Source organism: Camelina sativa, chromosome 11 (genome assembly GCF_030686135.1).
Source record: "Camelina sativa cultivar CO46 ecotype springtype chromosome 11, ASM3068613v1".
Classification (NCBI taxonomy): Eukaryota; Viridiplantae; Streptophyta; class Magnoliopsida; order Brassicales; family Brassicaceae; genus Camelina; species Camelina sativa.
Window position 1 is genome coordinate 1,056,190 of NC_141890.1, and position 21,351 is coordinate 1,077,540.

General features: G+C 35.1%; 4 protein-coding genes and 3 pseudogenes across 7 annotated transcripts; 3 read left to right on the plus strand and 4 right to left on the minus strand.

Annotated features, from left to right (window-relative positions):
- The first annotated feature begins 173 nt into the window (after window positions 1-173).
- On the plus strand, window positions 174-824 carry LOC147933513 (signal peptidase complex subunit 1 pseudogene; annotated as a pseudogene). Its single transcript, XR_015570892.1, has 2 exons — window positions 174-313; window positions 391-824. The product of XR_015570892.1 is annotated as a signal peptidase complex subunit 1 pseudogene (transcript).
- On the minus strand, window positions 816-1,791 carry LOC147933514 (uncharacterized). Its single transcript, XM_087471584.1, has 2 exons — window positions 1,653-1,791; window positions 816-1,456 (listed from the first exon to the last, which is right to left on the minus strand). Exon 2 carries the CDS (start codon window positions 1,387-1,389, stop codon window positions 976-978), a length of 414 nt encoding a protein of 137 aa, XP_087327710.1. The 5' UTR covers window positions 1,390-1,456; window positions 1,653-1,791; the 3' UTR covers window positions 816-975.
- Window positions 1,792-2,313: 522 nt separating this feature from the next.
- On the minus strand, window positions 2,314-5,458 carry LOC104729332 (uncharacterized). Of its 2 annotated transcripts, none has more exons than XR_756881.3 (9): window positions 4,765-5,455; window positions 4,462-4,668; window positions 4,122-4,364; window positions 3,943-4,009; window positions 3,656-3,847; window positions 3,470-3,565; window positions 3,171-3,356; window positions 2,946-3,082; window positions 2,314-2,861 (listed from the first exon to the last, which is right to left on the minus strand). XR_756881.3 is itself a non-coding variant. In XM_010438837.2 (9 exons), the coding sequence occupies exons 1-9, from the start codon at window positions 5,251-5,253 to the stop codon at window positions 2,675-2,677; spliced, it is 1,800 nt and encodes a 599-aa protein (XP_010437139.1). In that variant the 5' UTR covers window positions 5,254-5,458; the 3' UTR covers window positions 2,314-2,674. The 2 variants fall into 2 exon arrangements, 1 of the variants encoding a protein (XP_010437139.1); XM_010438837.2 differs by having other exon boundaries at window positions 3,474-3,565; window positions 4,765-5,458.
- Window positions 5,459-11,527: 6,069 nt separating this feature from the next.
- On the minus strand, window positions 11,528-13,256 carry LOC104720943 (homeobox-leucine zipper protein ATHB-16). Its single transcript, XM_010438838.3, has 3 exons — window positions 12,894-13,256; window positions 12,404-12,792; window positions 11,528-12,317 (listed from the first exon to the last, which is right to left on the minus strand). The coding sequence occupies exons 1-3, from the start codon at window positions 12,946-12,948 to the stop codon at window positions 11,850-11,852; spliced, it is 912 nt and encodes a 303-aa protein (XP_010437140.1). The 5' UTR covers window positions 12,949-13,256; the 3' UTR covers window positions 11,528-11,849.
- Window positions 13,257-15,629: 2,373 nt separating this feature from the next.
- On the plus strand, window positions 15,630-16,892 carry LOC104720944 (RING-H2 finger protein ATL32 pseudogene; annotated as a pseudogene).
- A 246-nt stretch (window positions 16,893-17,138) lies between these two features.
- Window positions 17,139-18,624, plus strand: LOC109127209 (putative clathrin assembly protein At4g40080). Its single transcript, XM_087471586.1, has 2 exons — window positions 17,139-17,833; window positions 17,908-18,624. Exons 1-2 carry the CDS (start codon window positions 17,391-17,393, stop codon window positions 18,554-18,556), a joined length of 1,092 nt encoding a protein of 363 aa, XP_087327712.1. The 5' UTR covers window positions 17,139-17,390; the 3' UTR covers window positions 18,557-18,624.
- A 543-nt stretch (window positions 18,625-19,167) lies between these two features.
- On the minus strand, window positions 19,168-19,997 carry LOC104720945 (classical arabinogalactan protein 3 pseudogene; annotated as a pseudogene). Its single transcript, XR_015570897.1, has one exon. The product of XR_015570897.1 is annotated as a classical arabinogalactan protein 3 pseudogene (transcript).
- Window positions 19,998-21,351: the final 1,354 nt, after the last annotated feature.

Below are 21,351 nucleotides of genomic sequence, written 5' to 3' on the forward strand. Positions count from 1 at the left end.
AGGATCGCCTCGGCTACATTACTCGATTCCTATTGGTTGAATACGAAACGTCGCGGATCGTGGTCAATGAACCGTTCCGATTTCAATTTAGTCCGACAGTTAAATTAATGGGCTTAAAGATAAGGCCCATTCATTACGAAAATCCGATTGGTTGCGCTACATACGGTACATTAAATTTGGTTGCATCAGTCAAACTTTTCGGTTTAGAATTAAACCGAAATTTCGTAGTCGTCGTCGTCTTCTTCTTCTTCTTCCCCAAATCCAACTTCCGTCGAGAAGAAACAGAGATTTCGAAATCGTCTTCATTTTCCAGGTATAGATTCTCCGACGTCATAGATCTGTACTATTCAATTTGATTGTAATTTTGGTTTTTTTTGTTTTTTTTTTCAGATATGGATTGGCAAGGGCAGAAATTGGCGGAGCAGTTAATGCAGATCTTGCTTCTGATCGCCGCGGTTATGGCGTTCGTTGTTGGTTACGCAACGGCGTCGTTTAGGACGATGATGTTGATCTACGCTGGAGGTGTAGTTCTCACGACTCTGATCACTATACCAAATTGGCCTTGCTTTAATCGCCATCCTCTCAAGTGGTTAGATCCAAGTGAAGCTGAGAAGTATCCTAAACCTGAAGTTGTTGCTGTTAGCTCGAAGAAGAAATCTTCTAAAAAGTAGTCTTTTTTTTTTTTTTTTTTTTTTCAATCTTATCTTCTTTAGGGGATCATAATAAGATTAATAAAAGTCTAAATGAAATAACTTTGATTGATTTTGATTCTCGTTAATGTGTTTCTTCGAGTTTGGATCATATAAACTTTGAGATTTTTGGAACTGTTTCTTTTGAGACATTCTTCATTGTTTTCAAGAAGCGAGTACAAACGCCAAATGTATGAAACCACAGTTGGAATTCAAACCTGTGTGTGATGCAACAACTTCATACTATACCAACTTGGTACCAAATTCATCAAACAAATAGAGAAAGCTAGAGGAGAGTGACGAGAATGAAAATGAGTAGAGCAGCGATAAATGAATACTTGAGAGCAGCGACAAGGATAGCGAAAGAGATTAAGAAAAGCTGAGACAAGACTTGAAGGCTAGCCCAAGTCAATACCCCGGCTAACGCAACAGCAACAAAGTTATCTTGATCCGGATTCAACAGCTCCCTCCACTTGAAACTGAAACCACCAAATTGGTCTTTCTTTGTCGAATCATCGCTACTAACCGGTCTGTTTCCACCACCAGTAGAAGAAGACTCGTCATTTTGAGCATATGTTCTTCTAAACTTGAATAATGGGGACTTGCATAAATCGATATGGTGATTGTGCGGAATGTTGTATAAAAAACGAGGCTTTAACGTCGTTATAGGCACAAAAGAAGCTCTCAATGTTAACAACATGGTAGAAACTAGGGTCTTCAAAAACCAAGGATGTCTATCTGAGTTTCTCGAGATTTTAACTTCCTATCTGCAATTGAAAAATTTGAAATCAAGATTTAAAAATCTATCAAACTAATAACTGGAGCTCAAAATCAAAAATCCAATCACAGTCGAATTGAAATTGTTGTTGACGACGATGATGAGAGGCAAATTACAACCCTAATCCTCTAATCGAAGAACTAAAACCCAACCCTATCGAATTATCCAATTCTCTGCAAACTCACCTCGAAATCTCCAGGTTTCTTCCTCCTCTCTCTCTCTCCACTACGGACAAAATTTGGACTCAATGGCTACGATCAAATCTCATGGAGACACCTTTTCTTTTTAGCCTTTGCGTTTTAGTATTTGACGGCTACGATTCAATCTGGTATATCTTTCATATTTTGGGTAAAAAAAGCTTCTTCAATCTTTTTTTTTTTTTTTACTTCCACTTCCAACAGAACACAGCTTATGTATTTTTTACCCTGAGCTCAGATCCAATGACCCCTTCTCTTATGTTTACTATGCGATAGTTCATCGAGAACCAATCAAAACAAATCAATGGATGGCTTCAACCAGTAGGTTGAGTTGTTGTCTACATAAAAGTTGAGGGAAGAGTAATACGGTGTCTCAACCTTGTCGAGCATCACCTTTACGGCTTCCTATAGTAACAATGAAGCACTTGTCTTTCAATACAATGATAGCATTGTTATATACAAGTATCTAAACCATATGCTAAACCAACTATCTTAACCGAATAGCATATTTACATAACCCAATAGGATTCAATCTGTAAATATTTAGCCTTTGCGTTTTAGTATTTGACGGCTAGGATTCAATCTGGCATCTTTCATCTGTTGGGTAAAGCTTCGATCTTTTTTACTTGGTTCTTAGTGAGTCAAATCATTATCACAAAATTCAAAATAGATTGATTATGAAAATGCGAAAGAACAAATGTCACCACACTTTCTTTTACGCAATGCACAAATATTGTTAAGTCTCTCCTCGTACACAAAGCAGCAGCAAACCATCCTAAAGAAGAGACTAATAATGATTATTACCTTGTTCTCTAATCTTCTTTTACAAAAGGACCAAAAACTAAAAAGAATCATCAAATCAAAATAAAATAAAAAGAAATTAAACTTCCCAAATTACAATTCTCTTTTCTTTATACCCTAAAAAAAATACAGACTTTTTCTATATATTAAAAAAAAAAAAAAAAAAAAACGAACAAACAACCTAGGCTCATGGGGTTTTTTTTCTAATTTTACGTCTTGTTGAAGTGGAAAGATTTGGCTACACCCAAGTGATCAGCTAGTCGTTGTACTGAGGACTGCACCGGTTTTGATACCGGTGAGAGCAGCTCTGGGAGGTTCGGGTGGCACTGAGGTAAATACGGGTCATCATCCTCTGTGCGGCTGAAGGACGTGAGTACAGACCGGCAGAATATGAATCTACACAATAATATAAAGGCTGAAGGACGTGAGTCCATGCTTTGTGTGGTTTCAATTCCGAAAACTTTTTGAGAATATACTCACCTTAGAATCAGCCGTCTCAAGAATGGATCAGGCAAGACTTGTGCCCAGACGAGATTCAAGACTTTGGAAGTCAACAGAATCGTTTCCCACTCTGAGAAGGAAGCAGAAAGCATACTCTCTGCTTCATCATAAACTTCCTGAAGATTGTGATAAGAAAATTGTAAAGAGGCACGCCGCATTAAAATGTTTGGTTCATTTATGGTAAATCAAACAACAAGTGCTAACCGGGTCGGGGTTTGAGTTTGAGAGGCCCAGCATTTGACTGAATGCTTGTAAAGGAGCTGTTAAGAAAAAGGTAAACTGACTTCCGTTTAGTGCGTCCGTATCATCAGTAGATGGGTTCTCGAATGATGGCTTCAGAGGTGAAAGAAGCATAGCAACAGGCTCGCCTCTCTCTGCTCCACTCAAAACCTGGAGTTTTTTTTATTTTATTTTAATAACAATCCATCAGCAAATATCGCAAAGTGACTTGAGAGAAACTATTAGACTCTCCAGATAATATGATGCACTAAGTTATGACAAACCTGCCTTGAATGCACGGCTAGTGTCGCTATCAATGATCAAGAAAAGCGGTTTTCGTGTAAAAGGGATTAGGTCACCAGGGTAAAGGTTGTTTGAACCTGAACCAAAAACGAGACCGTGAATTAGAAAAGTCTGCTCTTTCGAGACATACTAAAATGTTATTATTATTCCAAAAGAAAAAGACTTACCAGAGCCTCCTCTAGGACCTAACCAAAGATGATCCTCATAATAATCACTAGACAACATTTTTCCATTACTATGTGGTTCTGACTTGTAACTTTTCTGTTCTTGGGAGCCTCGAGCAAGCAGCTTACTTTTTGATGTTCTGCTAGAACCAACAGAGTTCTCTGCTTGCGCAACATTTTCGCGAGCAGGACCACCTGGATATTAATAACCAATATCATTGACGTCGCAGCATGATAAAAACAAATTACCAACCTTCAAAGTTCCAGTGACAACCAAGAAGAAAACTAACCTGAAGCTGACAAATATATAAGCATCACGCACTCTGGAGAGAGCTCATCACAAATCATTGCCAAGACCTGTAGATATATCACGCGAGTAAAAAGTTAAACATAATGGAAGGACACACTCCTGTCTATCGATATATCAAGAAGTCCTGCAGATTTTCTATGTGGTACACATAAAACTCACCGCTAGCAAGTGGGATACTGAAGGGCGATAAAGAATTGCTTTCCTAGGATTAGGAGGTAATGTTGGATCAGCCATATCAGCAGCTAACTTCATATCTATAAGCCCAGAGGTTAAAGTGTGATCAATTACAAAACCATTCTCCTTCGTTTCAACAGGCTTTTTTTGGTAAAAAGATCCACTAGGTTCCCATTCTAAACATTGCATCATTCTATAAGTATCCAACGTGACTTCAGCATATTTCACCTGAGAATCCAAATCAATATAATGAATACTATTATTATGAATGCAACAGAGTTGAAAATCAAGATTCCATTTAAAAATAAAAATAAACTTTGGTCACCTCATTACGATGATAGCTTGCCAAGAGAGCATCACGAAACTTGAACAATTTCTTAGCGTGAAACCGAGCTAGATATGTTTGAGAAGCTGGATACGAATCAAGCATTGCACAGTAACGTAGAGGCCTGACATAAGTTAAGTCTGTATCAGATTGTATAAACCTAGTGATCTCTTGCACAACTAGCCTCCACTCCTTAAAGTTTGTCTCCTACACACACACACAAGAACATCCTCAAGAGAAAAAAACACACACACACAGATAAAAATAGAGACTTTCACAAAAGGGCAGATCGGAAATAAATACCCTGAAATTAGATTTGCTGTCATCAACCAAAACCCTAAGCTTGTCAGCTAAGTGCAAAACCATATCTTTGCGATCCACAATCAAAGAAACAAGCAAAAACCTCGCGTAGAAACGTAACTCCTTGAATCGAGCACCAAGATCTTTCCCGTGAGCTTCTCCTTCAAAGTACCTCCTCCTAAGAATCGCTTCGTAGAAGACATAAGCCTCAAGAAGGAACCTAGCTTCACTAGTCCTCATGTACTGACTAAAGTAAAGCTGACCAATCCGGCTCGCGATCTCGCCGATTTCCCACCGGTTTAAACCGGAATCGACCAGCTTCGACCTGTGGGATTGCTGATAATTCCATAGCTTCATATAAGCTTTGAAGACCTTGTGGAAGTAGTGACTCTGTGCTCTTCCAAACGCCGGGAGATCGCGAACTCTCGCGAATTTACGGTCTGCGTTCTCCACCAAAGCTCGGAAATTTCTCGAAACATCTTCACCCGCCATCTGCAAGACTACTTTGCCCTCACTTCCGGTGATAACCGCCGTCGTTTATCATCGGCTCTCAAGAGAGAGAAGAAGACTAATCAATCAATGGGAACAACGGTGGAGAGAGAGAGAGAGAGAGAGAGAGAGAGAGAGAGAGATAAATATGATTTTTTTTTTCTCGTTTTATTTTATTTATTTTTGTGTTTGTCACAATTTATATCTTTCTTTTTTTTTTAACAGCTGATTTAATTTATACCATCTTATTTTTTATGAGAGTTTTTTTCCAACTTCAAAGATTATTTTATTATGTGTTCCTCTTTTAGTTGTTGATCACCTTTCTAAAAGTAGTTGAAGAAAAGAATAAAAATGTATTCTTGGGATTATTAATAATTTTGATTATTGTTTAATTTTGAGGGAAAAAAAAAAGAAATTGACATTATAAGCAATGTAAAACATTGTTATTTTTAGCTGTCTAAATTGTATTAAAAAAAATATAGAAGATGCTTGGGTATTAGCAAAAACGCATGTGAGCACGAACCCACAAAAGAATTTTGCAGAATCATATAATAGTACTAAGTAATCTCGTTTTGTGTTGTGTAATCATCGTGAGACGAGCTGGCAATGGTATCATCTACTATATCTTTACACACTGATTAATAGGTGTACATGTATAGTCGTTTTAGCACATGGTCCGTAACGTACGTACGTACATACTTGAACGAAATATTATTGTTTGCTTGTATTTAGTCTCTCCTCATCCATATATGTATACAAATTCTAAATATAGAACAATTCAATGCTTGTTTCTTTTGGTTAGTTTTGTGCATTTAAATTATGAAGTTTGGTAGAAGAAATTAATGATGGCAGCAATAAGCAACTTAATTAGCACATGATTATTTGTCTAAGAACCTTTTTCATATGTATATGATTCCTCTTTTTTTAACTATGATTATGTTATATGTGAATGTATCTGTCGAAGCACAAGGATGATGAGTCGGTAATCGGCAGCAACATCTATAATTTAATTATTTAGAGGAATCCTAGGGGGAAAAAAGGTGTTATTAAGACTATAGTAATTGACTAATTGTGATGTTAAAAGAAAAAAAGGTTGTTTTCGTTATGTTGCTTTCGACTTTTAAATACGGAAATAAATTTTACAACTGTGTAATTTTTATGTTATGTTGTTATTCAATATTCATAGTTGACTTTCTCCCTGGTTAATAGTGGTCTTTTTTGCTTTTTCGGATTTTGTTCTAAATTGGTCTAATGTTGTAATCATCACATCTAGTACTACAATTTACTTTAGAGGTGGACCGACGCGACATGCTCATTGTGTTATTCGGGTCTTGTTGCGGACATTAATATGATAACGAAATCGATCTTTTTTGTGCTCGAGTTTGACATGTAACAACAATACTTGAACTTGATAGCATTTTTAGGTGCTATTATGTTTTAATCTTTAACTATAACAGTTATTATGTGATTATCTATCGACTCAGATGAGCGAATCTTTTGATTGTTTTTGACACAAGTAAAAAACCTTAGATATGAAAACGATGAGAAAACTAAAGATATTAAACCAAGATGAATAAATGAAAAATGTCATATACATATTTTGTCTTTTACATATCTGCAAATTTAAAATACGAGTGGGGCACATTTCCATTAACTTATTATAGTAGTAGTTAGATGTTAGTTGTCTGAACTCTATTTTACATTTATTTTATATTCTGTATCGATATTCATATATTTAAATCGGTCTTGTTCCTGTTTGATACATGGCATATATAAAAATAAAAATATAAAAGTCTAAATTAATAGTATCATTTGCTTTCGTAGATCAATTGGTACGTCGCCCTTATTTTTAGCTAAAAAGCTTTATTAGGTAGGAAACGTTATTTGCTAGCTACAAAATGTACCTCTCTATTTTGGACATGTTTAGTTTTATTTTTTCTTTATGTGACCTATCACATGAATACATTCCGTTGGGCTAAAAAACAAACATAAACTCACAAGTAACCAAAAAAAAAAAAAATCATAAAAAGATGAGTAATTCATTTTTTGAGTATCCATATAAAACTATGGATTATTTGTCTTATATGTTGGAACGTTTCAACATCCCCGTCTCACGAATAACTGAGAGAATATTAAAGCTTTTATATGTTTGTTTCTTATGAATATTCGAAAATTCAACTCGATTGACTGACTAGTGGCAGAATTGTGGCCAATTTATCTGAATCTTGTGACAACAAAATACTAAACAATTAAAATGAATTTTCCAAGAAAAGATAGAGAAAAGAAAAACATAAAGAGCAAAAGGAAAATGTGTGACTCCAAATCAGTGCAGAACCTATTAGTAGTGTCAAAGTAGATATTGTTCTTTTGTAATGTCAACAGATTTGTGTGTGTGTGTTGGGCACAAAGTGGATTGGGAAAGCTTTTGCATTACCAGATAAAAAGAAGGTACTTAGTGATGAAGAGAGAAAAAGTAAAAGGTTTGTTATCATTACTAAAGTCTTTTTTTTCTTACAGTCAAAAATATCTTATACACCTATATTATTAGCCTAATACAGTTTAATATGGATGTAAAAGAAAAAGTAGTAATGTGCTTTGCTTACATATGGGTCTTTCTTTGGGCTGAACAGCCTAGTAATAATAAATATAACAATTGGGCCGCTTTATTATATGCCAAACATATTTAACAAATAACAACACCCATTCTAATAATTTTATTTCCTTTTAATTTTGTAGCCAAGGTTTTGGATTTCTTACACATCACATTCGCCCAATTTTTATTTGGTTATAATTTTTGATAATAAGCTTTACAAACAACTCAAATATAGACACACGAGTGTTCTTTTGCTAATAGCCATTGACTTAGCGAGCTTGCAATAACTCTCTACGTTTTGTTTTGTCTGTCCCAGCAACAGCAGAGTCGGAGAAAGACGAAAATAACAAAACAAAAGGTTCGGTCAAGACTCGATTAGTAATGTTTTGTGTTTTTTTTTTCTCTTCTGGGAAAAAAATATTTTTTTTTTAACATATTGGCGCCGAATAATTTGACTTTTATTAGCTGCGGGAAAAAAAAGTAGGCTCCACCGCTGCTGACTCAAACTATTGTTTAGGAGTTCGGACCACTGTTTAATAGCCGCGTGTCAAACCATCTTTAGACAAAACAAAAGTGTCGTCGTTTTGATAAAAGCCATATTGCTCTCTCTGTCTCTGTCGCTCGCTTAAGCCGGCGAGAGCCGTATATATAAGCTGTCTCCTATGAATGGGTTTTATACCTTTTAGTAATCGTATTCGAATCTTTTTTTTCTTCTAATTACCATATCATTTGTAATTTATCACAAGTCTGTAGTATCATTAGTCTAATATTGTTAAGTTTAGTTACCTCTCTGTTGTATCATCCATATTTTCCTACAAAACTTATCGCGAGTATTTTAGTCGAGTCATTCGAGTTTCCCCGAGCATAGCTTCGTAATGTTAATAACTACTAGTTAAGACTTAAGAGTGTGTGTGATTTATAATGCTTGAGTGACCATCTTTCTTAACAAATAAAGTTATGGCTTATATATGAGGAACTATAGAAATAAGACACATGGAAGTTTTCATATCTTCAATTTGACATGTTTTCAAATGACATGTTGTTCTATCCCTAATACGTTTGAAGCCTAACAAAAGTTTTAAATGTTAACTAACAATCTCCTTTTCTATTTTTTACTTTCAATAGAATCCAAAAATCGAAACAATGTCATTGACGTGATATTTTCACCAATTTTTGTTATATATAGTGTGAAATTTTATAAAACATCCTAATTATTTTGATGATCACATCAACTAATTAAATATTTCCAAATTTAGAGTATTATAAAAATTTCCAGGAATAAAGACTTGAGAGGGACGTTTCTAAAAAATGACCACACCTTGTAGTTGTTTAATGACAAGTTAACCCCATTTGCGTAAAATAAAACTGCCTTTCACAATCAGAAAGCATATATATGAGTTTCTTCTACAAGGAGGGCCCCGGGGTGTTGAAAAACATAACCTATCGAGAGATTAACAAAGATGATTATACTGTATATGCTTTCTTAATTTAACAATAGCTAGATTCTAATAAAAACATTATTTTGTTATATTCTCGCTATAAAATAAAACTCGATTTGTATTCTTACGCTATAGAATTATACACAAAAAAAGTAGTCTAGGGTTTAAAAGAGAGGGACACTAAAAGTCTTTGTAGGCTTGTAGCTAACATGATCAACCAATAAAGAAACATATATATGCTTTTGGTTTAAGTCCAGTTAATCCCAATATCAAATAACTTTCATGATTATACATTTATACTACACATGTTGAAGAAAATGTTTTAAACAAATTTTGAACTACCGTATATATAATAAACTTCGTATTGATTGTACAACAAACCAATTTTTTCATCGACGATTTTGTCTTCGCTGAATACATATATGTACTTGAAAATGATATTTCTTTGCTCATATTATACTAATATAGGGATACTACGACACGAACCACCAACAAAAAGCATTAATGATTTCAAAAGTATACAATAAAGTTAATTGGGATGTTTTAGTTGTTTAATTTACGTGTAAAATAGTAGTAGTACTATATAATTTGAAGGATTTGCAAAGATTCTAAAAAAGAAACAATTGTGATATTTGCTAAGAGAAAGTGAAGCACACAACAGAAATGTTCGCCGCCCGGAATCAAATGGAATATTAAAACTGTAGTAGTACATTAGTAGTAGATTACTACAACTAGGTTATAGAAGACATAAAATTCAAGAAAATTAAAACAATCTACTAATCAAACTAATGTGCAAGTATGCTAATGTGCAACATCTAAAGTCGCACACTTAAGTTTAAAAGTAAACCGACAAAATCTAAACCGACCAAACCGAGTCTCTCACATCATGCAACGTGTGGAAGATACAGATGAGGTGGGTTGGAAATAGACGGCTGTGAAGCCGTGAAATGTCGCGAATCGGAGGGCTAAGAAATTGAAAAGCACTGTACACGTGTCTATCTTCCTCCGTCGAATATTATATATTATAAAACATATTTATTTTATTGTATAATTTTTGGCAATAGTGACAAATGGCAAATGATGAAAACGACATCTTCTCTGATTGGCCCACAAGCACATGGGTGTGTAGGTCCTACTGTAACGAAAGGAAATTACAATGCAGTTCCCTTATTTTCTGAGTTGGCAATATAAAGAATAAAATATAATATTTTTTATTTACTTTTTATTATGATCCTCAAGTAAGCATAATAAACATAGCAATAGCAGACCAGGTAGTTCAAACAGATCAAGCAGAATAAAAGTAGATCAAATATTTGGCTGTTCAAGTGCAGATTAAAGGTGAACAACATCAAAAAAGCTGCAGACCAAATCTACATATATTTCTATTGCATTTATTATAAAAACACAAAAAAATATGAACTGTACACAATTCATCTGCATTAATTTTTAAAAGTAACAAAATTCTTGAATGATAACTTAGTGATAAGAGAACTACATTAAAAGTGATTTGCTATTTTTCTATTTTTTGAATGCCTATGAATTTGCATAATTTTACCCTTAAATATAAGAAGAAATAATTTTTAAACAATTGGAGCAAGTATTAATATTATGATTATAAGTTTGATCAAAGGAAATTATAAAAAAGAAAAAAAGGGTACTGGGTGACATATTGTGATATGAATGCCCCTCAATTTCAGATACGATCCGTGACAATGGTAAAAGCTTCTGTTTCTGACAGTGTCAGAATGAATGAATTTTTTACATCATTCACTAAAAACGATGTCCCCATGCTTTCCCACTTTAATAACAAAACGTGTACGCACAATCATGGTAACAAAAGCACCTTGATGATTGATGATGATATACTACTACTACTAGTAGCATTTTTATCTCACAAGCCAATCCTATGTTTTTAAGCCTATGATGATGATGATATCTTAATTTATCGCCTTTTCCTTACTAGTATTAGAAAAAAAAACACCTTTATTGACTTTCTTTACCAAAAGCAAAATTCATAGACGTCAAAAGCTTTTCACGTATATCGACGAGTTTGTAACATTAATTAGAGTTGTCGTGGTCGTGGGATTAGGAAAGAATAGATGTTACCATTTCACCCATTTCAGAAACAGTTAAACCAAAAAAAAAGAAGCTAATTTTTCAAAATTACTTATGTATGAGTCAATTGATGTGTGAGTCAATTGATGTGTTTATTTGGAATAAAAACACACAATTCGGACTTGAGGAGTAAAAAAACGTATTAAGAGTTATATTGCTTTCATATCAGAGACAGAGAGTGTCCCTAGTTGATTCCTATTACTGTAAAAATAAAAATAAAAACACCTTTCAACATCGTTAAAATTACACGAAGAGCCATGGAAACGAGAGGTAAAAGATAAAAATAAATTTACAATCTTAAGCGCAATAATTATCTTTCTCCTTAATCCCGCGGAGTTAGTTAATTTTAATAACCCTTCCTCCTTAATCCTTTATTTATCGATTATTTTCACTTTTGCCCCCCTCTGTTCCCACGGAGCACGATTCGATTCGATCATCCCAAATGATTCTCCTTAAGTCCAATGATCAGAAGCAGAGTACCAATGAAGTGACGGTGGTTGTTCATCGGAGAAGAATCCACAAGCTTCTTCACCGCTTAGAAAATCGTCGTGATCCTCTCTTTGTTCCGTTTTCACAAACTGTAAGAAACTCCCGCCGGCAACCGTAGACGGCGGCGTTAATCTTCCGTTGTCCGAACTTGTTTCTTCGTTTAGAACTGCGCTTGAGTCGCAGCTATCGGAGTATCCAGCGTCTCCAACAACTGCGGTAGAATTCGGTAAAAGGTCACGGAGGTCGTCGGTGAAGCTTCGCCGGTAGTTAAACCCGGTTGAATGTTCAAGAAACTGCGGAGGAGACGATGGAGTCGAATCCGTCTTGTGAAAACTCTCCGGCAATGAAACTACTTCTTCTCTCTTAACACTCTCAGTCGTAGCTTTGTTGTTATCTTCTTCTCCGTTGATCGTAGCTTTGATTTTACTAATCTGCGATCACAAAATTCAAAAAAAATCAAACCTTTTTGAATTTTTGGACTGTTAAAGTTTCAATTTTTAAGATTTTAGGTTTTTACCTCTTGGAGAAGAGAATCGTTGTCACGGCGGAGAGAATCAAAATTGTGGCGGAGAGAGTCGTATTGGCTCTTAAGAATGCCGTAATCTTTCTCAAGTTGTTTTGTTTTCCACCGTGCACGACGGTTTTGAAACCAAACCGCTACTTGACGAGGTTGGAGTCCAAGCTCTTGTGCTAGTTTCGTTTTCCTCTCAGGTTCGAGTTTGTTCTCAAGTTCGAAATTTTTCTCAAGAGCTTTGACTTGGTCAACTCTCAGTCTTCTCTTCTTTTCCGATAGACCCATGTGGTGGTTGTGGTTGCCGGAGTATTCCTCGATTAGTGTAGCATCTTCCTCGTAACCTTCAAGCATAGATTGGTAATTACTTCCGTAACCTCTTGGACTCTGTTCATCTGTTTTTTTTTTTTTTTTGGAAAAACCAAATAAAATTAGAAACAGTAGTAGAAAGGGATCACATGAGGTTTGTCTGAAATGAAACAAAATGGTAAAGAACCTGTAGAAGTGGAGATGAGACCACACATTGAATCTGAGCTGCTTAGCCTCTTCATGGTGACAGCCAAAATAAAAAAAAGTCCAAATCTTTACAAAAATGGATATGGATTGAGCTTCTTTACTTGAACACATAAACAAGAAAGAAGGGACTTTAGAGGAACAAATTAGAGAAACAGAGAAGATATGGACTGAGAAAGTCCAACAGAGTGAAAGCTTTTAGTTATCTATTTACAGAGGAAGCAGAGAGAGGGAGAGAGAGCAATGGTTTGTTCTTTGTTTTCAATATGAACAAGTTGGTTTCACACTTTCCCTTTCTTTAAATAAACCAAACTTGGGTTACGATTAAAGTGGTTAAAATGTAACTAAGGTTAAGTTTTGAACCAGAGCTACATATAGCTCAGCTCGGCTCTGTAGCGGAATCTGTGATACGACGTCGTATGTGTTTATTTATAATATAATTTGGTTATGCATGCAGAACCTAATTTATTTTATTTATGTAGGGTGTTTTTATTTTATTTTATTTTCAATTCAGAGAAATTATTAAACAGCGAAAAGTATTATACGTAAGAAAGAGGCTTTTAAAAGGAAGATTTTTAAATTACAACATCCTCTGTAAAACGTCATAAGATACGTCACAGAAGATTTGATGACATAATGACAAACCATGATTTGTTTATTAATGAATTAAATCAAATGTAGTTTTCCTTATCAAAAGAAAATTCGATGGGATCAGATATAAAATTATACAGATGTCATAATTTAATCCCACATATCTGAATTTTGATATATATATATATATATATATATATACTTTATATTAAAACATTAGTATTTAATATGTTATTGTGTTGTCAATGCAGAAAGAGTGGGATTAAAAGGCTTTTGCGGGTGAGGGAACAAAGACTGACAATTTGGGTTTTGGTTCACTGAATCATCCAAAACTATAGGCTCAAGCGGCACCGTCAAAATGACAAAATGAATTAATACAGCGGGATAACATTTACGTATCAATCTTGTGACTACGATTTTTTTTTTTTCTTTTTTTATGTTTGAAACAACTAGTAATAAAAATAAAATCAAAAACAAAGAGTCGAAAAATATAGACATATGTCAAAATGAAGCTGTTAAGCCTGTTATAGAAAGGCTCAATAGATTTGATATAGATATATGTATTTTATAATAATCCTTATAATTATGCATTTGCGTTTTTACATGGAAAATATTCTAACTTCTAAGTGAAAATACAGACGCAAACAGACAATCCCATAGTGATTACTGATGTTTCTAGAACAATATAAAAAGGGTTTTGGGTCCATCACATATTCAATTTTCAAGAAACGTCTTTAGACTCATATCATTTGAGGTCAATTTCAAGAAACGTTATCTAAATGGGAGAAAGTGATGTTATTAGAACTCAACTTGGGAATAAAGAGATGGGCCTCTACACTACATTATGATACCAGTCTTAGATAATGGACCACAAAATCTCTAGTTTGTTATCATAGGCCTACTCCATTTATTATTATTATTTTTTTTTTTTGCCTACTCCATTTATTCTTATATTTTATTAAATTGTATGTTCGTTTTTTTTGTTTGGTCTTGTTAAATTAGTTGTTACTTGTTTAGTTGTTAGTATGATATATGTTAAACTAAAAAGAACATGTGGAATTCGACGCTCCCGTACACGCTTCCTACATTTGAGTATTTGACATTTAATACATATACTGTTGCACAGCTACTGGATCAGCTTGAAAAATATTATTAGTATAAATATAATTTGGATCATGAATTACCTTGCTCGAGTACATCTACATGCATTTTGAAGATATACTCAAAAGTCTCAAACACATTGAAAATATATTGATGAAAAAGAATTCAGAGATTTTTAAAATTGTCATATATACTATATATATATATGTCTCTTAACTCTTTGGATTATAATAATTAAGTTCAAGTCTCGAGATTGTGCAATTCGTATTTATCCTATCAAGTCTTGTGTCTATCGTACTCGCACTAAGACTTTTTAGCATATAAATTTATGTTTTACAGAAAATGTTGTGTGTATCGGCCAACTAATTCTAATAGAGTGAGTGTTGAGTTAATTGAAAACATTTAAAATTAATTTGAAATGTAGTGGATAAAAAAAAAGAAATAACATGTGACTAGACGGTGGAACAACCAAAACTACTAGCTGCAATTGTTATGATCGATCACTCGTATTGTTGGTGTGGCCATAAATATATCTATCTTTTCTTTTGTTGCCAGGGGGATTACACACCACTTATCCCGCTTTGTGTTGTTGTTTTAATTCTGCGTCTGTTGTTTTTGTTAATTTCTTGTCTGACATCAAGGAAAAGGCAAATTTGTACGACGAAACATTCTGACCTCTTAAGAATTGATTAATTTGACCCTATCGAAGAGACAAAGAATTTGTGTATATGCAACGAACATGTGGATAAACATGATTGACACATATATAATCCAAGCACACAGTTTAGCTGATCTGATTTAGACTTTTTCATTTAATCAAGTGGAGCTAAATGGACTAATTACAATATTAGTATTTTTATTGTAACCAACTAACATGTATATCTCTCTACCCCAAGCAATTTGACGATTTTTTGCATAATTGTCCTTTTTAATAAACCTTTCTTAAGCTAATCTAAAAGTCAAAAATATTACTATTTGCTTATCCTCTCTAAGTATATATATAAACCCAATCTTCGTTTATAACCTTAAAACATAACAAAGCTTACTAAAGACATTTTTTTCATTTTATTTACAAGCAGAAAATCAAATTTCACGTGGACAAATCTCAGCCGTTAGTATCCTTCTAAACATTCTTACTCGCGACGTCGTTTCGAATGAACGATGATACGTGTCAACAGTTTTAGTCCTCACCGTTGGATTATATTCCACGTGGCATTCATCCTACAGAGCAAAGCCAATGCTCAATCATTCTCACCGAGTCCGCCTGAGTTGCAGCAACCGGGTCAAACTCCGTCGAAGACCACCGTCTTCGCCGTTCTCGTCACCCTCTTCTTCTTCATCGGATTACTCTCCGTCTATATCCGCCATTGCACTCGCCCTAACTCCGAATACTCCACCAGATATTCTCGCCGCCGCGCTAACGACACCTGTTCACGGCGAGGCGGACTTGACGACGCCGTCGTCGAAAGCTTCCCTGTATTCGCTTACTCCTCCGTCAAAGAATCAAAACTTGGATCCAACGAATTGGAATGTGCGATTTGCCTCAACGAATTAGAAGATCGTGAAACGGTGCGATTGCTTCCGATTTGTAATCATCTCTTCCACATCGATTGCATCGACGCTTGGCTTTACTCCCACGCAACTTGCCCTGTTTGCAGATCTAATCTCACGGCGAAGTCGGATAACTCCGGTGGCGCGGTGATATTGAGAGACCATGTCGTGATTGACGTTGAGACCCTTGAGGCAACGAAGAGTCACCACCTCGTCGGTAAGTTTCCGAGATCGAATTCGACGGGTCATTCAATAGGTCAACTCGGTGACGGCGCTGAGAGGTTTACTCTGCGGTTGCCGGATGATGTGAAGAGGCGAATAATGGAGGTGAAAGGACGTAGGCTGAAACGAACGAGAAGCTTCGACGTTGATTTGACGGCGGAAGGGAGGGAGCGGTGAGGAAAGCAGTTACACGGTCGGGTCGGGTGGGATGTTGGATCGTTCGGGTTTGACTTTGTTCGTTTCGAAGTCAAACTCGAGTTCCGTTAGATCACAGCAATCTAACGGCGAACCGTTGAAATGAGTCGACGTTATGTTTTGTCGTCAGCCTTGTGTGTTGGGTTTGGAGTGGTAAAAACTGAAAAGTTACTTTTGTTATACAGGAAAAGTCCAAAAGCTTGTTTAGCAGCTCGCTAAACAAGCAGTAGTATTTAATTTTCTCAAATGAGTGTTGTTTCTATTCAAATGTTAGTAACGAAGATATTATTATTTGAGTCTTTATGTCATTTTTATTGGGTTAGTACTTAGTCGTAACGAGAGGGTTTTGCGCAACAGGCATTGATGTTTTCGGAAACTTTCTTCTGTATATGTCACGTATCTTATAGTAATTGACTAATTGTATTAATGTTCTTAATCGCAGGTGAGAAAGAATATGAATTGTGTTCGTAATAATAATCATCTGTCCTTTACAATAATTTGATATACGTAGCCGCTGGTACCTGAGTGAATGAATACGAAGAGGAAATCATCAGATTCGAGCGATAATATTCCATTTAAAAAAAAAAAAAAAAAAAGACCATCGACGATTGAATTTGCGTGATTCGCTGTTCACTCCATATATAAACATTATATTGATTATTTGACCCATGTTGGTTACATAGAATAAAAATAGTTTCCTTTTCTTGACCTACAAAACCATATAGTATACCATTATATTTATATATTATCTCATCATCATCAAATTGAAAAGAAGAACACAAAAGAAGTCATCATTCATCATCATCAAAGCTTTTATTCGATGGGAAGAATCACAAGTTTTGCAGATCTCATAGGTAAAATCAAAGACAAAGCATCCCAAAGCAAAGCTGCTTTCGTCTCATCAAACACTAGAAGCAAAACTCTCTCTTTCCATCTCTCTGTCCTCCGTGCCACTACTCACGACCCTTCAACGCCGCCGGGAAATCGTCACCTCGCCGTTCTACTCTCCGCCGGTACTGGCTCACGAGCCACCGCTGCTTCCGCAGTCGAATCCATCATGGACCGTCTTCACACTACCGGAGATGCTTGCGTAGCCCTCAAATCTTTGATCATCGTCCACCACATCGTCAAACACGGCCGCTTCATCCTCCAGGATCAGCTCTCTGTTTTTCCTTCTTCCGGTGGCCGTAATTATCTGAAACTTTCCGGTTTTAGAGATGAGAAATCTCCTTTGATGTGGGAGCTTTCTTCTTGGGTCCGATGGTAAAGTTATAAATAAATAAAAATTCGATTTTTATCATAAAGTTTGGATTTTTATGTTTTTTTTTTGTCTGTAGGTATGCTTTATATCTTGAGCATCTATTATCAACTTCAAGAATCATGGGATTTTTCATATCTTCGACATCGAGCACAATTCACAAAGACGAATACGAAGAAATGGTTTCGTCTCTCACCAACTCTGATTTGCTTCGTGAGATGGATGCGCTCGTTGGTCTACTAGAAGAATTATGTAAAATCCCGGATCTACCCTTCTCCGGTGGCAAATCTCTAGCCGACAAAATCACTCACTTGGTCGGAGAAGACTACGTGTCTTCGATCAACGAGCTTTACACGAGGTTAAACGAGTTTAAAGAGCGGTCCAACAGTTTGAGCTTCGGAGCTACGATCGAGTTTGTCTGTGCTTTGAAGCGGCTCGAGAGTTGTAAAGAGAGGTTGTCTGAAATCTGTCATGGGAATTGGAAGAGAGGTTGGATCGATGGGTTCTGGGGTTTGGTTCTTGATGTTAAGGGTATCATTGGTAATTTAGAAGATGCTAATTATGGGCAGATTGAGAAATCGATTGTTGGGTTTGGGAAGAGAGAAAAAAGATACGAATCGGCTCGGTTTACCGATCGGTTAGTTATTGGTTACGGCGATGCTGTTCGGTTTTCTTCGGGTAGATTTTCGAATGTCGATCGGTTTAGTGTACCTGCTGGTTTCTTCTAGTCAAAGAATTTTTTGTTGAGTGGACGACTTTGATCTTCTTGTTAATTTTTTAATTTAATTTTTGGTCATATTGTCTTGTAAATGTTAAAACGACAACAAAAAAACGAGGAAAAAAGTCTCTATTTAGCCACACCAAAACACAAGAAAACAACAACATAGATGTTCATTTTCATTATCTCTGGATGTTGTTTGTATTATTAAGAAGAGAATGGTTATGTTTCTGTCTTTATCAAAAATAAAAAAGGAAAACGTTAACTGAACCTTTTCAATAATACTACAAGTTGTTGAAAAAAAAAGAAGAGAAAAACATTAACGCCAAATGAAAAATGGAAACATAAATAACATGTCAAATTTAAATTTGTCCCACATGGCTAAGTTACACAGGGATGAAGGCCCTGCAAATTCAGTTATGAAATAGCCTTCACTCTCTTGGGCAACACTGCTTCAATAGATAATGTTAAACTTGAGCTTTATTTTTGGTCGTTAATGCCTATAGTATCACTATCATTATTACAGTACTATATAGCCTTATTTCGTTTTATGTTTTGTTTTGTTTTTGTTTTAAAGTCAATTCTCTTAACTTATATAGAAATACTAAATTAACAACTATATTATTAAACAAGATATTTTATTAATAAATAAAAAGTTAATGAAGAAAATTACAATCAGAAGCTTTGCCCCTCAGGTTAATCCCATGGCCCAATCAGAGTAATACAAATTTCAAGAAGACCCCAAAGGAAGAAAAACAACAACAAAGAGGAAGATAATACGAAGAGAAATGTATCAATTTAGGAAAACACAGACGGGGAGATCTCTCAAACAAAATCATAATAAGAAAAACCAAAAGGTGAGGGAGATAGAGATAGAGTAATGCCCAAGGCAGCTCAGTTTCTAAGCCAATACGACGGCATACAAGGCTCCCGCAATGATCGTGCTCACAAGGAAAGCTTTGTTAGTCAATGCTGAGTCAGCTTCCGGTGCGTCTGGTCCTGGAGCAGGAGCTGGTGTTGGACCTGATGGGCCTGGAGCCATACCGTCTGGTTTCGGGGGAGAAGCCATAGGGGGTGTTGTGGGAGATATGGTCGGTGGTGAGACGGTGGGTGGAGTTGTTGGAACCGGAGTGGGTTCATTGACTGGAACCGGAGGTGAAGCAACTGGAACCGGTGGTGAAGCAACTGGAGACGGTGGCTGCGCAGTTGGTGTAATAACAGGAGAAGGAGACTCTACTGGCGGGAGAAGCGTGATGGGTGCTGGAGCCGGAGCCGGAGCTTGAGCGAGACATGAGGTGGCAAATAAACCAAGAAAGATCAGAGCTTGCAATGTCTTATGAGCCATTTATATATCTCTCTCTGTTTTCAATTTCTTTCGTTTGTTTTGACGAGAGAGATAGAAAACCTGAGAAAGATCTCTTTGTCTTTGCTTGGTGGTGGAGACATTAAGGCTAAATGGCTTCTTAATATATACCCATACTCCCATAGCTAATTAAGAAGCATTTATATTTAATTATTTGATACTTTGGTCTCTTTAAATCATGCAAAGCACACATAGCTAATAGATATTTCTTGAATTAGTGTATCAGAATAAGTAGTCTCTACCAAGTACCAAGTCTCTTGAATTTGGTTTGCCAAAAAAAAAAAAAAAAAAAAAGTCTCTTGAATTTGAAGTTTTCTTCAATTAAGTCGTCTACAAATCAAGCTTATATAAATCTGACGTACGGATCTATTGAATTGTAAAAATGTAATATTTTCATCGAGCCAATGTCACAACGTTGATTGACAAGAGACTAGACATTGCAGTTCTAATTGGGTTAAGACATGTCGTGTTAATTAGAATAAGGAACAATCTTGGTTTACGGTATATTATGTAGCAATGCAGTTAACACATCAAAAAAAAATTACTTGAGATATCTTAAATCACAGACTATTTTGTTTCGTCAAGAGTCAAGACCACGCGCCATACTTGGTTCCCACTAAGGTTAACGACGAGGCAGACAACAAGCAACCTATATTATCTGTGAATGATTATGACATTTATATTATATAAGATACCAACTCTTATAATATTTTTCAATCATACTTCTAGTAATAGTTTTTTAAAATTTGGGGGAAGTTTGGTTGGATCCCATCTTCATTATAAACCGAAATTATAAAGCCAACCTATATAACCACCCAAAACCAAACCGAGTTCTAGATAATTCATCCTAATTAACATTGCGTTAAATATGGTATGGGCTTTGGATTTGATACCCGTATACAAGGTCCAAATCTATATTTAAAGTTTATGTGGGAATTGTACGTTTTGAATGACCCGCATGATTCAAAATTTAGCTTCATTTGATTTTTTTTTTTTTTTTTTTTTTACAAGCCTACAAATTTTCTTATTTTTTTTCTTAAAGTTTTACTATCATATATCATATTTGCCAAACAGATATTTTCTTAGTATCATACTCTTTCAACCACTAACCAAACACTTCATTTTAGTATAGTATTTAGAATTTTTAAATTTAGATTTTAAAATTCCTATAGCTTTGATTATTTTTTTTTCAAATGAAATTTATTTATATATAAAATATCCTCAATATATTTAAATAGATTTATTTGAAAATTTGAAAATAAAATTAAATAGCATAAGATTTTTAAAAATATATATATAATTAAATATTATGAACAAACAATAAAATTAAATAGAAGAAAATTTATTTGTTCATGACATATGTTCTCTCCATAAGTTCTATTTCTTTTATAAAAGTTTATTTTCTTTAAGAAGAAACTTATTTTTTAAGTTTTTAAAAATCA

Bases quoted from the DNA above. Each gene is read 5' to 3' on its own strand.
- LOC104720943 (XM_010438838.3), bottom strand. From the start codon at position 12,948: ATGAAGAGGCTAAGCAGCTCAGATTCAATGTGTGGTCTCATCTCCACT. The intron at 12,793-12,893 runs GTTCTTTACCAT...AAAAAAAAACAG, and splicing joins TCTCATCTCCACTTCTACAG to ATGAACAGAGTCCAAGAGGT. The intron at 12,318-12,403 runs GTAAAAACCTAA...TTGTGATCGCAG, and splicing joins ACGATTCTCTTCTCCAAGAG to ATTAGTAAAATCAAAGCTAC.
- LOC147933514 (XM_087471584.1), bottom strand. From the start codon at position 1,389: ATGTTGTTAACATTGAGAGCTTCTTTTGTGCCTATAACGACGTTAAAG.
- LOC109127209 (XM_087471586.1), top strand. From the start codon at position 17,391: ATGGGAAGAATCACAAGTTTTGCAGATCTCATAGGTAAAATCAAAGAC. The intron at 17,834-17,907 runs GTAAAGTTATAA...TTTTGTCTGTAG, and splicing joins CTTTCTTCTTGGGTCCGATG to GTATGCTTTATATCTTGAGC.
- LOC104729332 (XM_010438837.2), bottom strand. From the start codon at position 5,253: ATGGCGGGTGAAGATGTTTCGAGAAATTTCCGAGCTTTGGTGGAGAAC. The intron at 4,365-4,461 runs GTGACCAAAGTT...TTGGATTCTCAG, and splicing joins CAAGCTATCATCGTAATGAG to GTGAAATATGCTGAAGTCAC. The intron at 3,083-3,170 runs GTTAGCACTTGT...CACAATCTTCAG, and splicing joins CAAACTCAAACCCCGACCCG to GAAGTTTATGATGAAGCAGA.